We start from the raw sequence: 21,929 nt of genomic DNA on the forward strand, positions 1-21,929 counted from the left end.
ACATGTATCTTAAAAAGATTCTGCTAAAGAACCAACTTATGGTATAGTCAATTATAATTAATTAGTTAAAAATAAAAATATTATTTGTACACTAAAATCAATTATCAATATGTTTTTGTATAAATATATGTGTGATTTAATTTATTTTTAATATATATTTATATTTTAACATGTATTTTATATTGGTAGTTGACTTTAGTAACTGATTTTAAATGAACATCACTCATACTATTCATAATATAAGGATCGAAAATATCATGTCATTAACCCACTCATCCCAAAAACGTAACCTAACAAGACAACGTAACACTAATGATTATATCTTTAATACTTCTTAAACCTCAATTGTACACATTGTACACTTAGGCCATTAACTCCCTATACTTTTTCTTGAAAAATATGCTAATTACATAAAAAAATAAAACAACTTCCCACTACTCCTATTGTCTGGAATTTCAAAATTAAAAACAAAAAAGAGTTAACTGAGTTGGCTTATACTATAATTGGTCCCTAGAATTTCTCATCTTAAGAACATATATTAAAATTTAAAGTAAAAATAAAAATAATAATATTAACGTGTATTTTTAGATTATATATTAGATAAACTCTTAGTTTAATCCATAACATTATTTTAGTTGGCGAAATAACACTACTTACAAGCTACAATGAGGTTTAATTCATTGCTAACAATAAACTATTTTTCCAAGTAGAATAGGACTGGCATATATTGAAGGGTGAAGCATTATTAAGTGAGATTCTTACAAACTTAATAGTACAATGTGATCCCGATTGGAATCACTCTATAATGTATCAACTCTCAATTAAACAGTGGTACATAATGTAAATTACTTATACAAACAAGTTCCTAAGTTAGAAATCCCCAAATTGTTTATTGTAGAATCTCATGACTAAGGAAGCTCTAAATACGAGCACCAACTGTTTGCACAAATTACCAAGTGAAAGTTGTTTGGTGTGGACAACTGTGACAGTACTAATATTTTACCTTGACCTTATGATCTCTTCTTTCATGGCAAGAGATAGAGCACCAAGATTTCCCTCATTCTCCAACTGCACACCAGGCATGGCAACAGCCCTGCTACCAACAAAACCATCCTCTCCAATTTTGATATCTCCAAACTTCACCATTCCTCCTTCTTCACCTTCATATATGTGTCCAAACAGCAATGCTTCTTTTCCCACACAGCCACCTCTTTCAATCTTCACCATTTCAGGATTCAACAATGCTCCATTGCTATCCACATAAACTTCGTGATCCGTTTCAACATCTGCACCCATCAGCTTCATATACAACACAAGAAAATATGAGCCATTTGTCATGTCCATGAAAAAGTCTCCAACAAGTGTTCTTACGGCTTGCCAAGTGCTGTCCATGGTGATCCTTGTGCTCCATATGGGAACTTTTTCTCCAGATTTGTTCTTTCCTACAAGAACCCTTTTGGCTATAACACATGCCAATGCAGCTAGAGTGCCAGACAGAACCCAGACCATAGGGAAAAACCAATGCAACGAGAGATTCATGGCATTCTTTTGGTGAACAATAAGGGCCAAAGGTGCAAAAACTGATAAACCAACCACAAAATAAGGCAAAAATGTTTGCATCAAGGGTTGAATGAAGAGTACTGAGAAACTTTGATACCATGTTCTGGTCAAGGTAACTTTATCTGAGTCCTTTTTATGCAATGTTGTCGCCAAATTGTTAGCATTTTCCTTACATTCAGTGTCCATCTCTTCTATATTTTTATCAGAATTATTCATTGTGTTTCTGATAACTGGTTGGGATTGTGATCCAATATAAACACCACCCTCTTGGAGTATAGAGTTCATTGGAGCAACTGAAAGTGCACCTAGAATGACATTCTTTTGGACAATAGAACCTGGGAGAATTAGGCTTTGACTGCCAACAACTGAATTATGCTGAACTTCAACTTTTCCAGAGGTATATCCATTGGAAGAGTAAAAACCAGTAATTATCTTGCTGAAATCTCCTAGATGGACACCATCACCGATTGTCATTAGTTCTGGCTTTGAAATGGGATTGATTGCTCTAATGGAACAATGCTTGCCAATTTTCGCACCCAAGAGTCGTAAATAAATACAGAAGGCTCCTGTTCCTGAGAGAAGCTTCGCGAATCTAAGGTGGCATGACATGGTGACTTGTTGCTTAAGCCAAGTTCTGTATTGGTTTTGCTTTATACCGGACATGATGAGTAGATGGGAGAAAGCGCTGCTGAGAGCTATGAGCACAAGACCATGAAGTAGGTAGGCGCCGGCAAATGAAATGGCAAAGGTTATCGGATTTGATGGTACATCAGAAAACATGGTAGCATATGCAATAATGGTGAAGGGGATCCAGTGGAATGCACCACATATGCAAACAAATGAAAAGTGTAGGAATGATGGAGATTTCTTGGAGAACCATATGTACATGAAGTAGGTAATAGCTGCAGCTAGTGAACTGAGAAAGCTAACAAGATAGATCCCAATAAAGTGGTAAAAGCTAGGAACTTCTGCATTCTGAAATTCGATATGAAAATTGTTGATATTAGTGTGTGACAATTGATCATCATTTTGTATTCCCAAGAAAATAAGAGAAAACATTATAGAAAATGCATACTTGAAGAGTACTATAAGGTATTTTTGTAAGCAGGGTCTTATTTAGAACATACCTTATCAACATTATTAAGCTTAGCAGATTTGAGCACAGGCTGGCCTCCTTCAACCTTTTGCAAGGCCTGTACCTCAGCACCTTCTTCAATAACACTTCCTTTTTGAATAACTGCATAAGGTCCAATTGAGGAACTTTTGCCAATCTTGATAGCACGGAGACTTAGAATTCTGCTTTTTACCTCATGACTTTGAACCAAAACACCTTCTGCAATGACAGCTTCATCTCCAATCGAAACAAGACTCGGATCGGTAATGTCAACTGTATCAAGCAACACTGAGGATCCAATCCTAGCACCAAGCATCTCAAACCAGTATTTCAAAAACACAGTTCCTCTGAGGTGAACTGCTAGAACTTTAGAAGAAATCTCTTGGACCTTATATAATGCCCACCATTTGACAAAGTCCATTGAATACAAGGAGATTTCGGAGGCAAGAGCATAGTTTGGCCTCAAGAAAGAATTTCCAAATAATGAAATGCAAATGCAAGTAACAGCAATGCAAAGAATCCAAGCAATAGGTGCTAAAGCAAGGGAAACCAAATAATTTGACCAGGGAATTCCATCTACTGATATACTGAAACTTGGGATGAAGCTTAGGAAAGCGTTGATGGATATATAAGCTGGTGAGGCTAGCATGATGGAAATATAAACAAGTGCTATAACTTGAAGTAAATGGATACCAAATCGCTTAGATGTAGATACCTCTTCAACCAGTTCAGTAGAAAAAGTTTCAGCTTCTGGAACATTGATTGGATTGCTTGAAAGCTGAGGCTGAATCTTGGATAGCAGATCCTCAGAGAAGTTTGCCAATTCTAGAATGTTTGTTGCAGTGAAAACATCAATGGCTGCAACTGGTGTTCCAAGGAAATCCGAGAGCTTTTGAGTTGCTTTAACCACACCAATCGAATCAATTCCATAGGATGTTAGGTTATCTGTAACTGATATGTTGTTGATTGGAATTCCAGTTTGCTCAGAAATAAGGCCCTTCAAGAATTCCACAATGTCATTCTTACTGATCCTTTTGCTGGCTGCAAGTGTTCTTCTTACTAGCCGGGGCCTCGGGGTATTCCCTTCGCCACATGTTCCGGTAGTATATGATCTCAGCAAAGTTTTCTTCAATAGAGTCTGTGAACCTTGTGGAACCAAGTTCAGAGATTCATCTGCAAACTGCTTGATACATTCAAATCTCTTGATTTTTCCAGATGTTGTTTTGCTGATTGTTCTAGGCTTGACCAGCTTAACAGAAGCAACACCAACTCCATGTTCTTCAACCACACGAGTCCTAATCTTCTCAATAACATCTTTGCCAACTGGTTTGCCATCTCTGACCTCTGCAATCACCACCAAGCCAACCTGATCAGAGCCATCTGGCATGGAAATCCCCTTTGCAGATAAGATTTCCTCCGGGACACCAATGACAGCACAACAACCAGGCCGAAGCAATTCTGATGAAGTCTCAACTGTCTTCTCAACATCTGCAGAGTAGATGTTCCTTCCAGCAACAATGATGAGATCTTTGATTCTTCCAGTGATGAACAGTTTTCCATCTATGATTCTTCCCAAATCTCCTGTTTTTGTGTAGTAACGGCCAGGATGATTGCGAAGTTTGTTCTTGAAAGTATTCTGACTCAATTCTTCCCTTCCCCAGTATCCTATTCCAGCACTTGGGCTACTAAACCAAATCTCTCCCTCCTTTCCATCCTCTTGAAGCTCTTCACATGTCTCCGGATCAACTATTCTTATGTCAATATCTTCATTCTCTTGCTGAGTATATCCACAACAAACTCTTCCTTGCCAATCAACAATGATAGGCTTTCGTTCCCCGAATGCGCAACTAACAAAGACACAGTTTTCTGCCAAGCCATATCCAGGAGCCATCACCTTTTCGGATAATCCAAAAGGACTAGTCAGCTCAACAAATCTTTTCAAAGTCTTTTGTCTCACAGGCTCAGCAGCAACCATAAGAAAAATCATGGATGAAAGGTCTAAATTCCAAAGCTTGTCTTTGTCAGACTCCAACCTTCTAATCACCAACTCAAATGCAAAGTTTGGGCCAGCACTGTGAGTTGCTTGATATTTGCTCATAGTTTCAAGCCATAAGAGTGGTTTCTTGATAAATGTCATTGGCGAAAACAGAATCGCCGATCCACCACTGACAAGAGATGTAAAAAGTCCCCCAATCAGTCCCATGTCATGATACTGAGGGAGCCAAATCACTAGGACTGTTCTTGATGTGCTCCTGTATCTACTTCTCATTAACTTCACATTGTGAATAAGGCCACCATGAGTGATCATAACTCCTTTAGCATCACCGGTTGAACCAGACGTGAATTGCAAGAAACAAATATCACCAGGCTGAGCTTCTTCACAATGATCATGTAGACCATTCAAGGCCAAACTTTTTGAATTCTTGACCCAAGTATCAGTGTGCAGCCATGGAAGATTCGGCCAACGAGCTGAGGACTTCCCACTTTTCCCAGTTAATGAGATAAAATTTTTCAATGAACCTGCCCGGACAGCCAAGTGATAAGCAACTGTTGACAAAATTGCCACAATGCTGCATGACTTGGCAATGTTTTCAATTTTTGTTAGTGCTTGTCCACTTCTTTGCATTGGATCCGGAGGAAGAACTGGAACTGGTATGACTCTAGCTCTTAGGCATCCAAAGAAGGCGTCGATGAAGTCTAGACCAGGCACATAAACAAGAAGAACCTTGTCCCCAGGCTTGATAACAGGCTTTTGGCTTGTTAAGAGCTTATGAGCAATGCAAGATGCATTAAGATGTTGTTCTGCATAAGTCCTCTGGCCTACCGGTGCGCCTTCTTCATTGATCCAAGTGTAAAGTGTTCTGTCTTGAGTGATAGGATGAGTTCCCCATTGCCTTAAATAGCCATCCAAAGTAGGCAAATTAGGAAAATGCACTCCTGGCAATTCACCTAACTCTTTAGGATCCATTTCTTGGCACTCAGTTCTCAATGGAAACAAACTCTGCATAAAACAATCTTCTTGTAAGTGCAGCTCTATTTGGAAAAGAAATAAAAATAAAAATTTGATTGGTCATAATGTACATAAATGGTAATTTACCTTAGTATAAGGATACATTGGCAAATCACTGCTATTTGCAAAGTTCTTGCATATTAAAGCCATGGCATAAGATGAATTCCTCTCTGTAAGCTCAAATGCCATAAGGCCACCTACATAGTAAGTATTCCTTGAACCTTGAAGTACTGATTCCAACTTTTCATAGAATCCATCTTTCATAGCTGCATTCAAAACTCCATGATTTAGAATTCTTGTTAGGCTAAGGAAAAGTGAATTAAGAAATCAAATAAACAAAATACCTTGGCTACTAACATGAGGAAAATACTTAAAGCGCCGTTGAAGAACGACTTTCTGAACTTCTCCCCCCATGGATTCTACTGTCTTGATTGCAAGCTTTGTGACAGCAGGTCCTTTAATATCAGTAGAGTTACCATAGGACCAAAGCAAGAATATGTTAGTGTCTGCATAAAATTTTTGAATTGCAACCGGATGTCCAATTGTGCTAGGATCTTCCATGTATTCATTGAAATAATAAAATCCAACAGGCAAATGATCAAGTCCATTAATCTTCAAAACAGTAGTGTAGTAGTCATTTGTTTCTACTTTGCTGAACAAATCTTTTTCAAGATCACTTGTATCCATTACTTCAGGTTCACAATCTGCCACAAGATTTGTTTAATTAGTTATCATATCAGATAAAGAAACAAACAATGTTACTCATGGAATGTGAGAACTCTACAAACCTGTGCAAGTTGAAGGCAATGATCTATAAGTTCTTCCATATTTCAATGGAAATGAACCAGAGATTATGATCTTATCAAATACCAAAGTTTCAACTCCATTTAAGTTCTTGACATTAACTGTGACACCATCAGAGTTCCTTCTAAGTGTCAATACTTCAGTGTTGCAGCAAAGTTTCAAAGGAATTGATTGAGCAATCTTCTGCCAAAGACTTGTATATCCGTCTCGAAACCTTCGGATTTTTCCAGCCATGGAGGTTCTAGTGAACTCATGAAGGTATGCATAAGGCATATCTTGAACAAAGCCATATCCTGAGGCAGTGTAACCATAAGCCACAGATTTAGGAACAGATTTGAGTCCATGACATTCAAGATATTCTGGAGCCAACTCTGGAGCAATGTCACTCACTCCATGCACCCCAATTCTACCAGAATTCTTCACCTTTTCCTGGTTTCACAAGGAGAAGTAAAAGCCTTACTTTTTAATTTTCAAGTTAAAGTACTACATATTATTTTTAAGCAAATCCATTCTTAGATCCTGAAATATATTCTATATTCATTGAAAGATAAAATGTATAGACTTTAGTCTTCAATAATATTCATTTAGCACTAAAATCTTTGAAAGATACTTTAATCTTTGGAAGATTGACATCTATATATCTTAATCTTCAAAGTGATAAATGAAAATATTTTAGAAGCAAAAGCATAGTTTTACTCAATAGTTTTTAACTAACAGTAGAGAATAGAGACAACAAACTAACCTGAATTTCCAATGTAAGTGACATAACAGATACATAATCATCAGCAACTTTAATATCTTGATATTCTCCATTGGAAGGGTTGATAATAGCAAGCTTGTGAGAGTCTAATTCTTCTAGTGCTGAGCCTGTCTCTTTTGCCAAGTGAAAAATGATTGGAGCACTGCTTGCAGCAAGAACTTGCCCACCTAGATCATATACTTTTCCTGTGTACATATTTAAATATAGTCAAAATTGTCACTAAGGCAATGTTTACTTAGTAAGTGTCTATGAATAGAAAAATAGACAAATATTGTCTCAGAACAGTGACATAAAAATTATCTGTTTTTTTTTTTTTTTCAGAAAGTTTGTATTTTTATTATGAGATATTATAATATAAATATTACCTTCAATGTCTACTGATTCACACATGCCACCAACTGTGTGATGCTTCTCCAAGACTGTGACATTCTTGTAACCAAGCCTGGCAAGTGCATAAGCTGCTGATAAGCCACTTGGACCACCACCAACTATTCCAATTCTTATGCTTTCTGGGAAGGAAGGGTGCAACTTGGAAAATTGGTCCTCTATTGCTACTTTAGGATCCATGTTTCTTGAACCAACTTAGTTTAAAACTGCCTTCAAACAATTGCAAAAAGATGCAATATCAAAAACTAAAAATGCTTATTTAGTCCTTAATCGGCACAAATATGTAGTATGAGTATTTAACACATATCAAAATCATTTAAAAGAAGATCAACTCAAACTAATTCACATTATCACAAGTATATACTAGCTAGCTACATTATGGTTAGAAGTTATTAGAAGATTGACAACACAGACAAAATTAAATCAGAGTCTTAATAAAGTTGACATACCTTAGTGGTAATAAGAACTAAGAAGTATGCAATGTTCTACTATCAATCTTCTAGAAGACTTGTTGATCAGCTTGGAGAACACTTAACTGTATTAATTACAATGTCATTGTCAGCACAAACTCTTTGATCTTGAACAACATGTGCATGCATGAAAAGCTTAAATGAAAAGATGTATATATATATGGACCTACCTTGAGTGATTTGCATGCAATGCAACGTAACACATTTAAGTTTTCTAAATGTCTAATGAGGGAATTAAGTGTAAAAGTGTCAGAGAGAGTAGAAGATACTGAACTCGTTACACTGCATTGCTCTTTAATATATGAAACAAAACAAGGGTCCAAATAAGTTTGACACAATCTTTTTTAGAGTTTTGACAAATTTGATATGTTATATACGTTTTTATCTCAATTTTAATAACGATGATTCCAAGAATACAATCACCGTTTGTCTCCACATAAAGGAACATACGAATATTCCTCCATAGATTCCCCATTAACACATTTAAGAATCCGTCTTCATCATGTGAATTGAAGAAATACCAATGACTTAGTATTATAATTTTCATGTATATCCATCCATGCAATTTCAATAGTAACGTTTAAGCATCCTTGTAAAAAGAAAAAGATAAAAACAACCGTCGAAGTATCATATATATTTTATAGTATATAGTATTGTATTTATATACGTAACATTATTTTTTGCATGCAGACCATAATCTTGAGGGTTTCACAAAGGGACACACGCACAATTACACTCAAATGCAGCTTAATTAGAATGAGTTAAAAGATTATTATTAGGTTATTAGCTTGCAATGAAAGAGCAGAAGTAGTAATTTAATTGCAAGAGTGGGATTATGCTTTTTCTTGATACGAATCACCGCGAATAATTGCTGCCTTTTCGAGGTGCATAATAGTTAACAAGCGGAACTTCCAACAAGTCTATGTCTTTGATTTGGTGGAAACTCAACTGCAGTTAACTTGACATGAAGTTGATAATTGAGAGTCGTTAAATAATTTGACAGGTTTAACTAAATTGTCATCTAACGACTTTCAGTTATCAATTTCACCAAAAATAAAGTTAACTGCACTTGAATTTCTATCATTTAATTTTTGGTTATTTATTTAACTTGTTTCATTTTTATGTGATCGTATTATATACATACAATGGTGTAGGTGAAAACAATGAATGCACAAATTCTAATATCTAGTATATATTCATTTTGGTCCTCAAAGAATTTTAGACTGTACACTTTAGTATCCAACTAAAATTAATTACTCGATTGATCCCTAACAATTAACTGCATTAGTCACTTAGGTCCTTTACTCCGTTAATTCTAACGGAGGACAAAATAGTTCCTGACAATTCTAATAGGGGACAAAATGGTCCCTGATCTCCTCTGTTTGGAAACGATACTGTTCTTTTCCAATTTTCATCATATCTTGTATAACACTAACAGTCTAACACTGTAACTTCAAACTATACAATGCACACTCTATAAATTTAATGTTCACAAGAAAAAGAATTCTCAACTTGTTCTCAACCAATTCATACTCAGGAAACTAATGGCTGTGTCTCTCAACTAGTTGTTGTCTTCGATGGATCCCATGAATCTAGAAAATCAGACTCGCTGTCGTCGTTGCCATCTCTCTCCTCCTCTGTCCTAACATCTCTCCATTGCCACATTGTCCACCACTTCGATCGCTTCCTTCAGCTTCTTCTCCGAATCAATGTTCAGCAATCGCTTCAGTTTCCATATGAGCGGTAACGGCGACATTGCTCGTTGTAATAACTTGGATGCGAGGTCAAAGCTGGCTGCCAACTTGGACTCCAGGAAAGAAGGAATGAAGCACTCGGTATCTATTTCAAATGAGAACTTGCATATGATGCCGAAGGAGAATCTTCTCATGATGTCCTAATGTCCAACAATCTATATTGCTTGCCGGAGAGCGGAGAAAGACGTGCCTTTGGAATAGTTGTGGAACTTGGTTTTGAGGATGTCGTGGATGTTGTGGATGTTGTCGGGGGTTGGAGGTGATATTATCAAAGATGTGGAAGTATATGCTTTTGGTGGGTGAAATGCAGAGGAGGTGGATGTACTAGTCACAAAGATTTAGGAAGTGTGTAGTCCATGACATATTGAGGTCGATGCGACACATGTGACAATTACACCATGGCTTAATCTTGGAGTTAAAGAGAAGGAAGGAAAAGATGGAAAAGAAGATTGTGAAGGTGAAGAAGGAGAGTATGAATGTTAAGGTTATGCGAGATATGATAAAAATTGGGAAAGAACAGTGTCGTTTTCGAATAAAGGGGTCATGGATCATTTTGTCCCTTGATAGAGTTGTTAGAGATCATTTTGTCCCATGTTAGAATTTTCAATGACCATTTTATCTTCCGTTAGAGTTGACGGAGCTAAGGAGCTAAGTGACTAACGGAATTAATTGTTAGAGACCAATCGAGTAATTAATTTTAGTTGAAGACTAAAATATCTGGTTTGAAATTCTTTGAGGACCAAAGTAAATATATACTCTATCTAGCGAAAAATAGTAAAAGGCTAATATTTTTTATTAATATTAGTTACTATTTTATTTTTATATTATTAAAATTTAAAATTTAGTATTTAATAAATATTAATAAAAATAATAAATTTCATAGATAAATTTAGCATTTGGAATTTATATTTGAATTCTCTTCTATTAAAAAATACAGTGTGTGAACAAAAGTGTAAAATTTGTATAAAAAACACTAAGTATTTTATTAAAAAATACAATATAATAAAATTATAAAATTGAATATCCACTTTAGTCTAATCAAATATCTAATAGGATATGAAGTGGTAATTGGAAAAAAATATTTTATTTTAAATAAATTCCTTCTAAAGAGAAGATAACCACTTTGATCAAACCAAACTCTTGATATATATAAAAATATAAAATGGTAATTTGTGTTACTCTACATCTAAGAAATGAAATTTCAATTACATTTACAATACCTATAAATACTAAATTAAATTGTGTAAACAGTCAATAAAAATACAAAGATACTACAAAGTACAAGACTAATACTCTCTAACTAAAACAGTGATTAATGACTCCGTGTACAAAATAAATATGCAGACACTATATACATACAAAAAATTTTATAATTTTTTTTCTAACACTCGTTATATTATTTAATAACTTTCATCATATTAAATTAGGCTAGTCAAACTACTTATTATTTATACTAATTCTTAGGTAGCTAAATTTTATTACAAATATGACAACTTGTGGTATATTATTAATTTGCATAGTTCATAGGTTGTAAGTTAATTTAAAATCTTTGACAAGTAACTTTTTTTCTTTTACCTTTGAATATTATTAAATTTTGTAACTTATACACCTTGTAATAATAATATTTTTCTTTATCAACTTGATTCATTATTTCCAATTTGTAGACAGACTAAAATTGATTTTGATTTCTTCACATCTTGAAAATTGAAAACTCTTTTGTCAGAAATTTGTAAGTATTTTTGTAACTATTCATTAAGCTTGAAGGCATGTCTTAATTATGGTAGATTAATATTTAATACATGTGTCGAACTTGTCTAAAATTTTTATTATAAAAGGAAAGAAAAAAAGAGATAATGTTAATTAACTGGATATTTATTTAAAAAAAAGTTAATTTTTAAATTTTTTTCTACCTTATCTATTTATTTATTTATAATAAAAGCTGATACCAACTCTCTTCACAATGAGTTTAAGCCATTTTTTCTTTACTAATGGTGTCACATCAGCAATTCTAATGATTTGGCAAAAAGATGAAAATCAACCAATCACTATTTAGTAAAATATTTAAAAAAAAATTAAAACAAAAAACTCTGATCTATTATTATTCAATTAAAACATTAAGTACTAACTAATGCAATAAACATATATTAAAAGTGTCATAATAATAATTATAAAAAATTTCAGTTACAAATATTCAAATTCTACAACTTATACATATTAAAATTCTTACTACTCTTCGTTTCTTAATCTCTTATACTAATTGTCAAAAATTCCTTAAATTTAATATAACATTTTTATATGTTTGTCATTCTCATTCATTTATTTTCTTAATTATTTACAAACAAAAAAACCGCAAGAAAAGACAAAGTGTAATATCATAATAATAATAATTATAAAAAATTTCAGTTACAAATATTCAAATTTTACAATTTATACATATTAATACTCTTACTACTACTCTTCTTTTCTTAATCTCTCATACTAATTGTCAAAAATTCCTTAAATTTAATATAACATTTTTATATGTTTTTCATTCTCATTCATTTATTTTCTTAATTATTTACAAAAAAAAAATCGCAAGAAAAGACAAACTGTAATCATTAATGCAAATCGAAAAATAAAAAAAATGCAATTTTGTATAACTCTAATATAAATAACCGATGTTTTTTTAAAATAAATAAATTCAAAATCTATTTATAATATGTTCTCTAAAATATTTTTAATATAACATTTATTAAAATATATTATATAATATAAATAATCTATTTCTCTGTGCATTGCACGGGTCTCACTCTAATTAGCATTAAATAAAAAAATCAGAAAGAAGAGGCCCTGGTCCAGATTCTTAATTGATGGCCGTCATTAAAGATGTTGAAATCATAGTCCAGTTTCTACTTGAGGAAGTTTTGGGACCTCTTGACAAATTAGGAACAAAAACATCAACACCAAAAAAAAAATTTTAGGAACAAAAACATCTAAGCAATGCTTGATGAAATGGCAATTGAAGAATGTAAAATCACAATAGAGACTTAATTTTGAAGGAATTAAATTGCTGAATTTCCTTTTAGATATCTAAGTAACAAACTCTATGAACTTTATACATATTTTTTGAGAAATGAAGGTGTATAGCAAAATCTCATGACTCATGAGGGGGATAAAATAACTTAAGTATATGTAGGAATTAGAGTAGTATGGGGAGTACATTTTATCTGTTATATATAGTATGCATTTTAATATCGGAATTAAGTGTTTTGATGTATTTTGATTATGTTTATACTCAAATTTTCTCACTGTATTTGGATCGACATTTAAAACAAATATAAAAAAAAAAACATTTTTTAAGAGCCAACGAGTGGGAAGACAGAAAAAAAAACTTTGGAAAAAGGGAATTATTCTTTCCGATTTTTTTATATGTATCCAGTCTAACTCAGTACCGGAAAACAATAAAAAATAAAAAACAAAAAACTTCTTAGGCAAGTAAAATCAGTATAGTGATTCTTTATCTGAATTGACAATTGAATAATAATTTTAACTTTGAAAATTTGTATGAACACTTGTATTTATTCATTTATTGCATCATATACTATTGAACCACCGAATCGATTTGCACATTCAAATAAGAAAAAGGTGTCTCTTTTTCTTTTCTTTTCTTTTTTTTTTCTTTCTTTGTAATAATCATAACAAAATTGGCATTTTATAGCACCTACTACTAGACTAGAGCTTGTTAGCAAAATGCCAAAATCAATCAATTAGTTTAGTTGTGTGATCATGAAACCATGTAGTACTATCATACTATATGTTAATATCAATACCCACAAAAGTAGTAACTAGAGTGCATTTAAATCAATGCCTTTTTTTTTTTATGAAAATAACACTACTGCAAGTAACTCTTAATTATTGCATTGATACTGTTTGCTGTAGCAAAAGAAGTAGTACATGATTAAGACTTATTGTGTATGTATCTTATTTCAATAATGCTAAGTCTACACTAAAAAATTATTTTATAAAAAAATATTATACTATTATAAATAAGTTTAATTATTTTAATAATTAATTATTTAATTAAAAAATTATAAGTTAATATATAATAATATATACAAACATATAACAACTGATTTTTTATGTGTTTGTTATATATCAAAAGGACATGCCATTATTATCATATGAAATTCCAAAGAAACAACTGCAACACCATGAAATAATATTCCCACTTTATGTGGACAAAATTTACAGAATGATAATGTCATTTAACAATGTCTAAGGTAATTTGAATGCAGTGTCAATAGCACTAATCCATTTTGCTTACAACATGCTATCTGATCTTGCTGGCAATCTCCTAAAGAAGTTGATTGGAACTGATGGAAGCTTATGGCGAAACCTTGGATGTCTCAGAACATAGAATCCACTGAGAAGGCACACAACCTGAAAAGGAGTAACATAAAGAACTATAGCAGCAACAAGACAGAATGTCACAAACAATGTTGTAGCCCTTGGATCTCTCCAACTTAACAAACTTTGAAACCTTTCTCCTTGTGTGGCCAAGTCTCCTACCACAGTTTGCACTCTCCCTCCAATGCTCCTTAACCGATCATACCTCATTTTAACAATATCTGATGATCTTGAAGTTGGAAATGAATCAAACTCTTCATCAAGTTCATCAGGGTGAGCAGCATCAGCATGTGAGAGCCTTGTGTCCATATGGGGAGGGTGTCGCGGCCGCCATCGAAAGTTCCAAATCCCAATCAAGAAAAGATACAAGAAGATTGTAGGGAGGATTAGTTCAGGATAAAGAACCAAGATTATGAAAAGGATATGGATTAGTATTGTTGTGATGGGGTTTTTCCAATTGCATATCTGATCAAACCATCTCCCAAATGCTATTAAACCACCAAGAACTTTCATTATTCTGAAGAAATTAGCCTTGCTTCTCCTCATGCTCCACATATGTGAATCCACATCAAGCATGTATTCCACAACCTCTTTCCTTAGAGCCGGCTCGGCCCGGCTCAGCCTCATCGACACAATCTGCGTTGCCTGGTGCCGCAGATTGTCCAGCTGAATCACAGATAGAGGGTGGATGTAATGCATCTTTGGCAATAAAGGCTGGGAATAAAGATACATCATGTTTATGAAAGATGAGCTTGTGAACCTAACAGCCAATTGAACTTCACCAGTTTTCTTCACACCAGAATTATGCAGCACTAGAAGAGGGTAAGAGTGAGTATAAACTCTATCAGATTCAAGAGTTGATAGCCTAATCCTCACCTTCCCTATCCTAGAATCTTTCGTTCCACCGGATTTGTCGCCACCGCCATGTAAATGACCATTATCAAAGACACCTACAGTGATAACAGTAGATAGATCAAAAACCTCCCAAGTGTATTGCTCATTCCACTTTGGTGCAAAGCTATCTGCAATTGTCCGAGTTCGGATCCATTTCTGGCCATATTTCGCCACACAATAAGCATCAGTAGTTCCTCTACCATCTCTTGTCTTCATTGGCATTAGCCCTTGTGCACTTATGATCCCAACTTCAAGAATTCCAATACTTGGCTTCCAAAGCTGTTTGGCAGTTGGTCTAAGATCACTACTATAATGAGTTGATTCATCCAACACATGGTACCCTCCATCCAAACACACCCTTAAATGAATCCGGCTTGCAAATTTCGTCTCCTTTTTCTCCCCTTCGGCACCAATATGCTTCTCAAGATTGAACCACCTTGTGTTCACAGGCTTGTGATCTAGCCTCCTTTGCACTTGGTGCAGAGGAATCAAACACCTTCCTAAGGTTTCATCTTTGTTTGGTCCAACTCTGTCTTCCACTGTCAAAACCAAAGGCTCCTCAAATGGCTCAGCAGCAACAAACATCAAATCCTCATTCCACATTGGATTGATTGTCTTAATTTGAGACACCCTAGTCCTTAGTATCTGATGTCCTAGATTAGCCTTCACATAAACTTCAGGGTACCTGGTTTTATCACCAGGTACCAAGTCCTGAGCCTCAATCACATTCACTCTAACATACCAAAGCTTTGGTGAGAGATAAACCTTTGATCTTATGTTTGCAACAGATTCAGTTCCAACCATTGCTGCATCAGAATGCCATGAATCAGGAAAAGCCTCATCCGCTTGAGTCCCCATCCAAACCGCTAGCATCAACTCTCCTTTCGCCTTTTCGCCCTTTCTAGTCTCCAATCTGTACCACTGTGGAGCCAGAGGACTATCCGGCGGAACGCGTTTGGGGATCTCATTCAGATCAAACCAAACCCTCCCAACAAAATCATCAACAACAACATCCTTGTCTTTGACAACAACCTCCAAGACTGAGGCTTGAATCCTGTCCTTGGAGAATGCAAAGCACTGGTTCCATTCAGGATTGGACTTCTTCTCAAAATGCTTGGTAATTCCCTTGTAGTTTCCAAGCTTCACTTCAACATAGGGATCAACACCACCAGTTACATCCTTTGAAGGCAAATCCTTGGCTTTCACAACTCTAACATACAAATATTGCATCTGTTCAACAAGATCATAGGTGCATGATAGCTTGTCACCTGTTACTGCCCCTGCTCCTATCTTCGGATATGTCTCCTTCAGGGCGAAATCAACGGCCTGCCCCGGCTTCTGCATTTTCTTCTTCCCTTTATCACAATACTATCTACAGTTAACAAATAACAAGCATGATCAATTTGGGGATTTCAGAAGTAACTACCATAAGAAACATGAAATTGATTATGAATTTATAATCCTATGATCTTTCTTAAGGTGATTAAGCACAAAGAGAAAGAAATAACCACATGCAAGTAGAACTGTAACAATGCACAATCAATCACCTTCAGAGTTGGAAGAGCCAGAAAATTCAAACCTTGAAATGTATATACACACTGAATCTTATTATCTCAAAATAAAACTTTATTCAAATCATGCATGTGGCATTACAGAATGAAGAAGCAAAGCAAGACTTGAATTTTTTATGTCCTTTTGTGTTAAATTTTTTCACATGGATGGGTGAATCATAAATGCTTGTTTCCAAAATGGACCCAATTTCTCAGCAACCAGAAAAGGCAGTAAAAATCAAACCAACAAGACAAGGTAAAAAAAAATTCAAAAAAAAAAAATAATGGTTCTTAATTTAAAGTTTTAGGCAATGTTACAAAAATGGTTAACCCTCAAGGATCACAGATCTAAGCTAACACATTACAAAAATACAAGAAACAAAAGATCAAATAGAAAATCAGCAACACAAGTAAGCACACCAAATTAAGTTGAAAACTACAAGAAAAGAAAATGAGGGGAAGCAAAAAAAAAAAAGAAAAATAAAAATAAAAAGAAACATGACATTCAGCAGCTTTAACTACCACTATTAATGTCAAGTCACAAAATCATGGCTTCTTGTTTGTACAACAACTCAAACCAAACCAAATATACTTTGAAAATAATATAATAAAATAAAAATGCAAGACCAAACCTTGAACCGAAACGAAGGAGTATCGCTCGCGTGTGTTAGTTAAGAAGTTCACACTCACACGTTACACCACTCTGTTAAGTAACCTTCACAAGCTTCTTCTTCTTCTTCTTCTTCAGTGAGGTGTAAAACCAAGTAATAATACAGAACAATGTCAAGAAAAAAAGTGATTAATTATGAGGTTATGGTGCTTAGTCACATTAACATAAGTATGGTACGGTTTTGGACGTTAGGGAAAAACAGAGTATGTATATATGAATATGATTATAAATTATGATTTATGAACGACATGTTAATAATAAAATACTGTGAAAACTGAATCTATCCCAGCACCTAAAAAAATGGACCTGGATCATCTCATGCCAAATTATTATATGCTTCTTAATTGATTAAGCATTTAAAATTGTTTTCTCTTTATTTATCGTATTTGAGTAGTATTAATTTAATTTTTATTTTAATAATTATATTTTTTATGCCAAATAGAAAAAAGACTCCCAACTAAATGTACATATAATAATTAGAACAAAGTATTATTCTTATCTTAAAATTTCATAATATTAATAAATTTATTTTATAAATAAATAAAATTAATTTTGTACTCACAGAAAAATAATTATGATGTGACATATTCACAAAAGTATTTTAACATTAATTTTATTTATAAGTATATTTATTAATATTTTGAATTTTCATATAATAATAATAATTTATTTATTTATTATGAATACCAAATTAATTTTATTTAATTAAGATAAACTTATTATGGTTCCAAATTTTCACATATATAATAGTAATTCACTATAACATTAATAAATGATAAAGGTTTCAAATAAAGTACTATCTAACTATTTGAGTATCACTTTACTAGAATCATTTACATCTATACGTTTGGTGTTTTCTCGCACCAATTGATAGGGGTAGAAGTGAGTCAAGTCAGCTCATGAGCTAGCTCGAGTTTGACTCGTTAATAGCTCGATAAGCTAAACTCGTGAGCTAGTGAGCCAAACTTGAGCTTAGAATTGAGCTCATAAATTAAATGAGCTGAGCTTGAGTTTGGATAAGTTCAGCTCATTAGCTCGTGAGTTGATTCGATTATATATATATATATATATATATATATATATATATATATATATCTTATATGTATTTAATTTATATTTTTAATATTATATATATACATATAAAATAGTACTATATAATTATATATGTTAATGGTCTTAATTATTTAAAATTTTATATTTATTTTTTACATATAATTTTAATGTAAGACATAAATATAAAATTTATAATTTATTGATAAATAACAATATATAAAACTGATCTTTTTAAATATTTTTTAAAATATATAAGTTCTAATTTATTGATATAGAATTATAGATTATATATTTATATTTCTATTATTTGAGCCAGCTCGTGAGCTTTCAGTAAGTCGAGCTTGAGCTTAAAAAATAAGCTCGATTGTTAATGAGTCGAGTCGTGAGCCAATCTCAATTTTTGTGAACTCGGCTCAGTTCGGCTCATTGTCAGCCCTACCAATTCAATAATTTTTTTTAATTATTAATTTTATGCTATTAAATATTGTATGGAAGAAAATTTCAAATAAAGAAATTGGTAAAGTGATAAATGAGAGATTAAATTTAGAACTTTTATGGTATATGTAATTTAAAATAATTATATATTTATTTTTTTATTTTACTAACCTAATAAAAGAGCATTATGCACCAGATGGTTTCCACTAAGCATTAGTGTTTCATGAATATCTAATAATCTCGAGTGGATCAGTTACTTATTTATGTCTATGTTCTTTTTTATTTTTTGGGACATGAACCCGAGGCTAGGATTTTGGTCGGTGTGGCACAGGCACTTGTGTTGGCAACATTTTCTTTTCCTTTTTCTTTTTTGGGGAAAATCTACAGTTTACATAAATTGGAGTGCAGTGGTAATTGTTCCGTTAAGTAGAGAAATCCAAATACAGTTCATTTTCACTTACCAAGATGATCCATCCCTTAATTAATTAGCGGCACGATTTTATATAATTTAATACACACCTTAAGAAAGAGAGAAGTAATTGTATCACAGTTGGTATCACACCAAGTTTTTTTTTTTTTGGACGGGGCACCAACATAATTTTTTTGTTAAGGGATCTGAATCAAACTATTCATGGATTTTGTTTTTGGTAAAACATTCATTGTTTTGTTTAATTTCTCCATGGCATACACCCAATCAGTAATTTCTTTTTATACCAATGAGGCCTAAGTCCAAAGAGAAGAAAAGCTAGCTAATGGGTCTTAAGACCCTACTAACAACCTCAAGAATCAAAGATTCTAGTTCAGATTTTGTCAGGTCCATACCGCATAAAAAAAAAAAAATAGTGACAAGTGTAATACATTTTGTCCAAGAAAAAAATAAAGCGTAGCTTGAGGAAATAGTTTAAACAATAAATGACTATATTAAAAGTAGCTTATAAATAAGTTATTTTATATTTAGATTTTTAGTTTTAAAAATATTTATTTTATAAAAATATGATAAGAAGTAGTAGTATTATGAAAGAAGTTATTTTTTTAACTTTTTCATAAACTCCTAAATAATTTCTTAGAAAGCTGCAATTTAATTTTAAAAATCATACCAGACATTAATACTACTATTTTTTATAAATAAAAAATTAAAAAAAATTATTTTTAAAATTTTCAAACATGCCCTAAGTGTAATAGATATAGGCCAATGCTACGATGATGAAGAAGTTATTCTTCTTCAACTGGTGAAGCGATGTGGAGGAGCCATCTGGCTGACGCGTGTAACATTGTTTCCCATATAGAGACTTGACTGTTCGGAGGCAGATGATGTGCAGTTAATATCGCAGAAAGAGATTGAGATTAATTAGGTGAGAATTTTTTCATACCTAATAATGATGATTATGATGTTGGATGTTTTTGTGCATAACTAGTATAAGATTTTTGCTATATTGTGAAGTGGGCTTTTTGTTCGTTTATTACACTGTTAGTCTTAGAGAGTGAAAATTTTGGTTAGTTAAAGAAAATAAAAAGGTTTTTGGTGAACATGATTCTTAATTATTAAAAGAAGTATAATATATATATATATGTGTGTTAATTTAGTAAGAAAAATTATAAATAAAATTTAGAATGTTGTTTCACATTCAATAACTATAATTTTGATAATTTGAAAGGTTCAATAGAGATAATTTTATATGTAATTATCTTTAGTTTTTTATTTAAAACAATTTATTTTTTTATTATTTTGGTATAGAGTTTAAGGATATTATTTAAGATTTTTTATTTAGGATTAATTTATATAATTTAGACTTTGTAGTTTATGATTAGGATGATTGTATATGATTTAGGATTTGGAAATTAGAATTTAGGATTTAGAATTTATAAATTACGATATTTATGGAGTTTAGAGTTTATTAGATTATGATCTAGTATTTATGGTGTTAGGGTTTAAGTTTTAATTTAAAAGTTGAGGATTTTAGATTTAAAGTTAAGAGTTTAATGAATATGATTGAATGTTTAGGATTTAGGATTCAAGATTCAAAAAAATTAGTGTTGAGAGAGTTTAGAATTTTACTTTAGAATTGAAGTTTGAAGATGAGAGAGGGGGTTTACTACTTAAGGTTGAAATTGAAAAACTGACAAGATTTAAAATTTTAAATAATTAAAAATTTATGACCTTAATTTAAAAAAGAATTGTTTCAATTAAAATGTAAGTAGGTGTTCATTAAACCAACTAAGAATGATGATAAAGTATCTAACAAAAATATAAAAATATATTTAATTTATTAGGTTAATTAGTTTTATTAATGGGAGCTACTCAGATAAAGACGCCTAAAACGTCTTTTTTTAAAGATGTTTTTTAATAATTAAAATTTAACACATATAATCGATAAAATCGTGTTATTTTTGTCAAGATTAGGGTAGACAAATTGATTTGAGCGAAAAAAAAGTGAATCAAATCTTGAACTAATCTAAATTAATATTATTTTTTTTTATAGAAAATGACTACAATACTCTTATTATAGAAAATTATTAAAATACTCCTATTATATATATTTTTTAAAAATGCTAAATTCTAACTCTATGACAACAGAAAAATAAAAGATTAGGATTTAGGATTCTCAAAATATATATATATATATATATATATATATATATATATATATATATATATATATAATAGAAGTATTTTAATCATTTTTTATAATAGGGTATTGTAGTTATTTTCTATAAAAAATAATATTAATTTATACCAGTTCAAAATTTGATTCACTATTTTTTCGGTCAAATCAATTTATCTAACCTAATTTTGACAAAAATAACACAATTTAATCGATTATATGTATTAAATTTTAATTACTACAAAATATTAAAAAAAAAACGTTTTAGACGTCTTTATCTAAATGGCTCCTTTCATTAATATATAATTGATAAAGTTTGCATTAATTAAATTAAATAAATTTATAGTCACTATTGTGCACTTGATGTTGTTTTAAATGGTGGGGTGGAAATATTTTTAATTGTGACTATATTTTTCATTGGGAGAATAATTTATATTTAATTTTCATTATGATTGAAGTTAAATGACACAAAAATACAC

General features: G+C 32.1%; 2 protein-coding genes across 5 annotated transcripts; both read right to left on the bottom strand.

Moving 5' to 3' along the window:
* Positions 1 to 728: 728 nt before the first annotated feature.
* LOC130967675 (uncharacterized) lies at positions 729 to 8,362 on the bottom strand. 2 transcript variants are annotated; one of them, XM_057892644.1, is made up of 9 exons: positions 8,276 to 8,362; positions 8,085 to 8,170; positions 7,614 to 7,841; positions 7,231 to 7,433; positions 6,473 to 6,917; positions 6,029 to 6,388; positions 5,772 to 5,950; positions 2,688 to 5,675; positions 729 to 2,535 (listed from the first exon to the last, which is right to left on the bottom strand). In XM_057892644.1, exons 3-9 carry the CDS (start codon positions 7,813 to 7,815, stop codon positions 1,000 to 1,002), a joined length of 5,913 nt encoding a protein of 1,970 aa, XP_057748627.1. In that variant the 5' UTR covers positions 7,816 to 7,841; positions 8,085 to 8,170; positions 8,276 to 8,362; the 3' UTR covers positions 729 to 999. The 2 variants fall into 2 exon arrangements, with proteins under 2 accessions (XP_057748627.1, XP_057748625.1); XM_057892642.1 differs by having other exon boundaries at positions 7,614 to 7,845.
* Positions 8,363 to 13,991: 5,629 nt separating this feature from the next.
* On the bottom strand, positions 13,992 to 17,462 carry LOC130969523 (multiple C2 domain and transmembrane region protein 5). Of its 3 annotated transcripts, none has more exons than XM_057895279.1 (2): positions 17,322 to 17,462; positions 13,992 to 16,511 (listed from the first exon to the last, which is right to left on the bottom strand). In XM_057895279.1, the coding sequence occupies exon 2, from the start codon at positions 16,481 to 16,483 to the stop codon at positions 14,159 to 14,161; it is 2,325 nt and encodes a 774-aa protein (XP_057751262.1). In that variant the 5' UTR covers positions 16,484 to 16,511; positions 17,322 to 17,462; the 3' UTR covers positions 13,992 to 14,158. The 3 variants fall into 3 exon arrangements, with proteins under 3 accessions (XP_057751262.1, XP_057751264.1, XP_057751261.1); XM_057895281.1 differs by lacking the exon at positions 17,322 to 17,462 and adding an exon at positions 17,212 to 17,292; XM_057895278.1 differs by lacking the exon at positions 17,322 to 17,462 and adding an exon at positions 16,687 to 16,962.
* Positions 17,463 to 21,929: the final 4,467 nt, after the last annotated feature.

The sequence above is a fragment of the Arachis stenosperma genome, chromosome 3 (genome assembly GCF_014773155.1).
Source record: "Arachis stenosperma cultivar V10309 chromosome 3, arast.V10309.gnm1.PFL2, whole genome shotgun sequence".
In the NCBI taxonomy this organism is placed as follows: domain Eukaryota; kingdom Viridiplantae; phylum Streptophyta; class Magnoliopsida; order Fabales; family Fabaceae; genus Arachis; species Arachis stenosperma.

Excerpts from the sequence above, each read along its gene's own strand:
- LOC130969523 (XM_057895279.1), bottom strand. The coding sequence starts at position 16,483 with ATGCAGAAGCCGGGGCAGGCCGTTGATTTCGCCCTGAAGGAGACATAT.
- LOC130967675 (XM_057892644.1), bottom strand. The coding sequence starts at position 7,815 with ATGGATCCTAAAGTAGCAATAGAGGACCAATTTTCCAAGTTGCACCCT. Across the intron at positions 6,918-7,230 it reads CACTTACATTGGAAATTCAG|GAAAAGGTGAAGAATTCTGG; the intron begins GTTAGTTTGTTG and ends TTGTGAAACCAG. Across the intron at positions 6,389-6,472 it reads ATTGCCTTCAACTTGCACAG|ATTGTGAACCTGAAGTAATG; the intron begins GTTTGTAGAGTT and ends ATCTTGTGGCAG.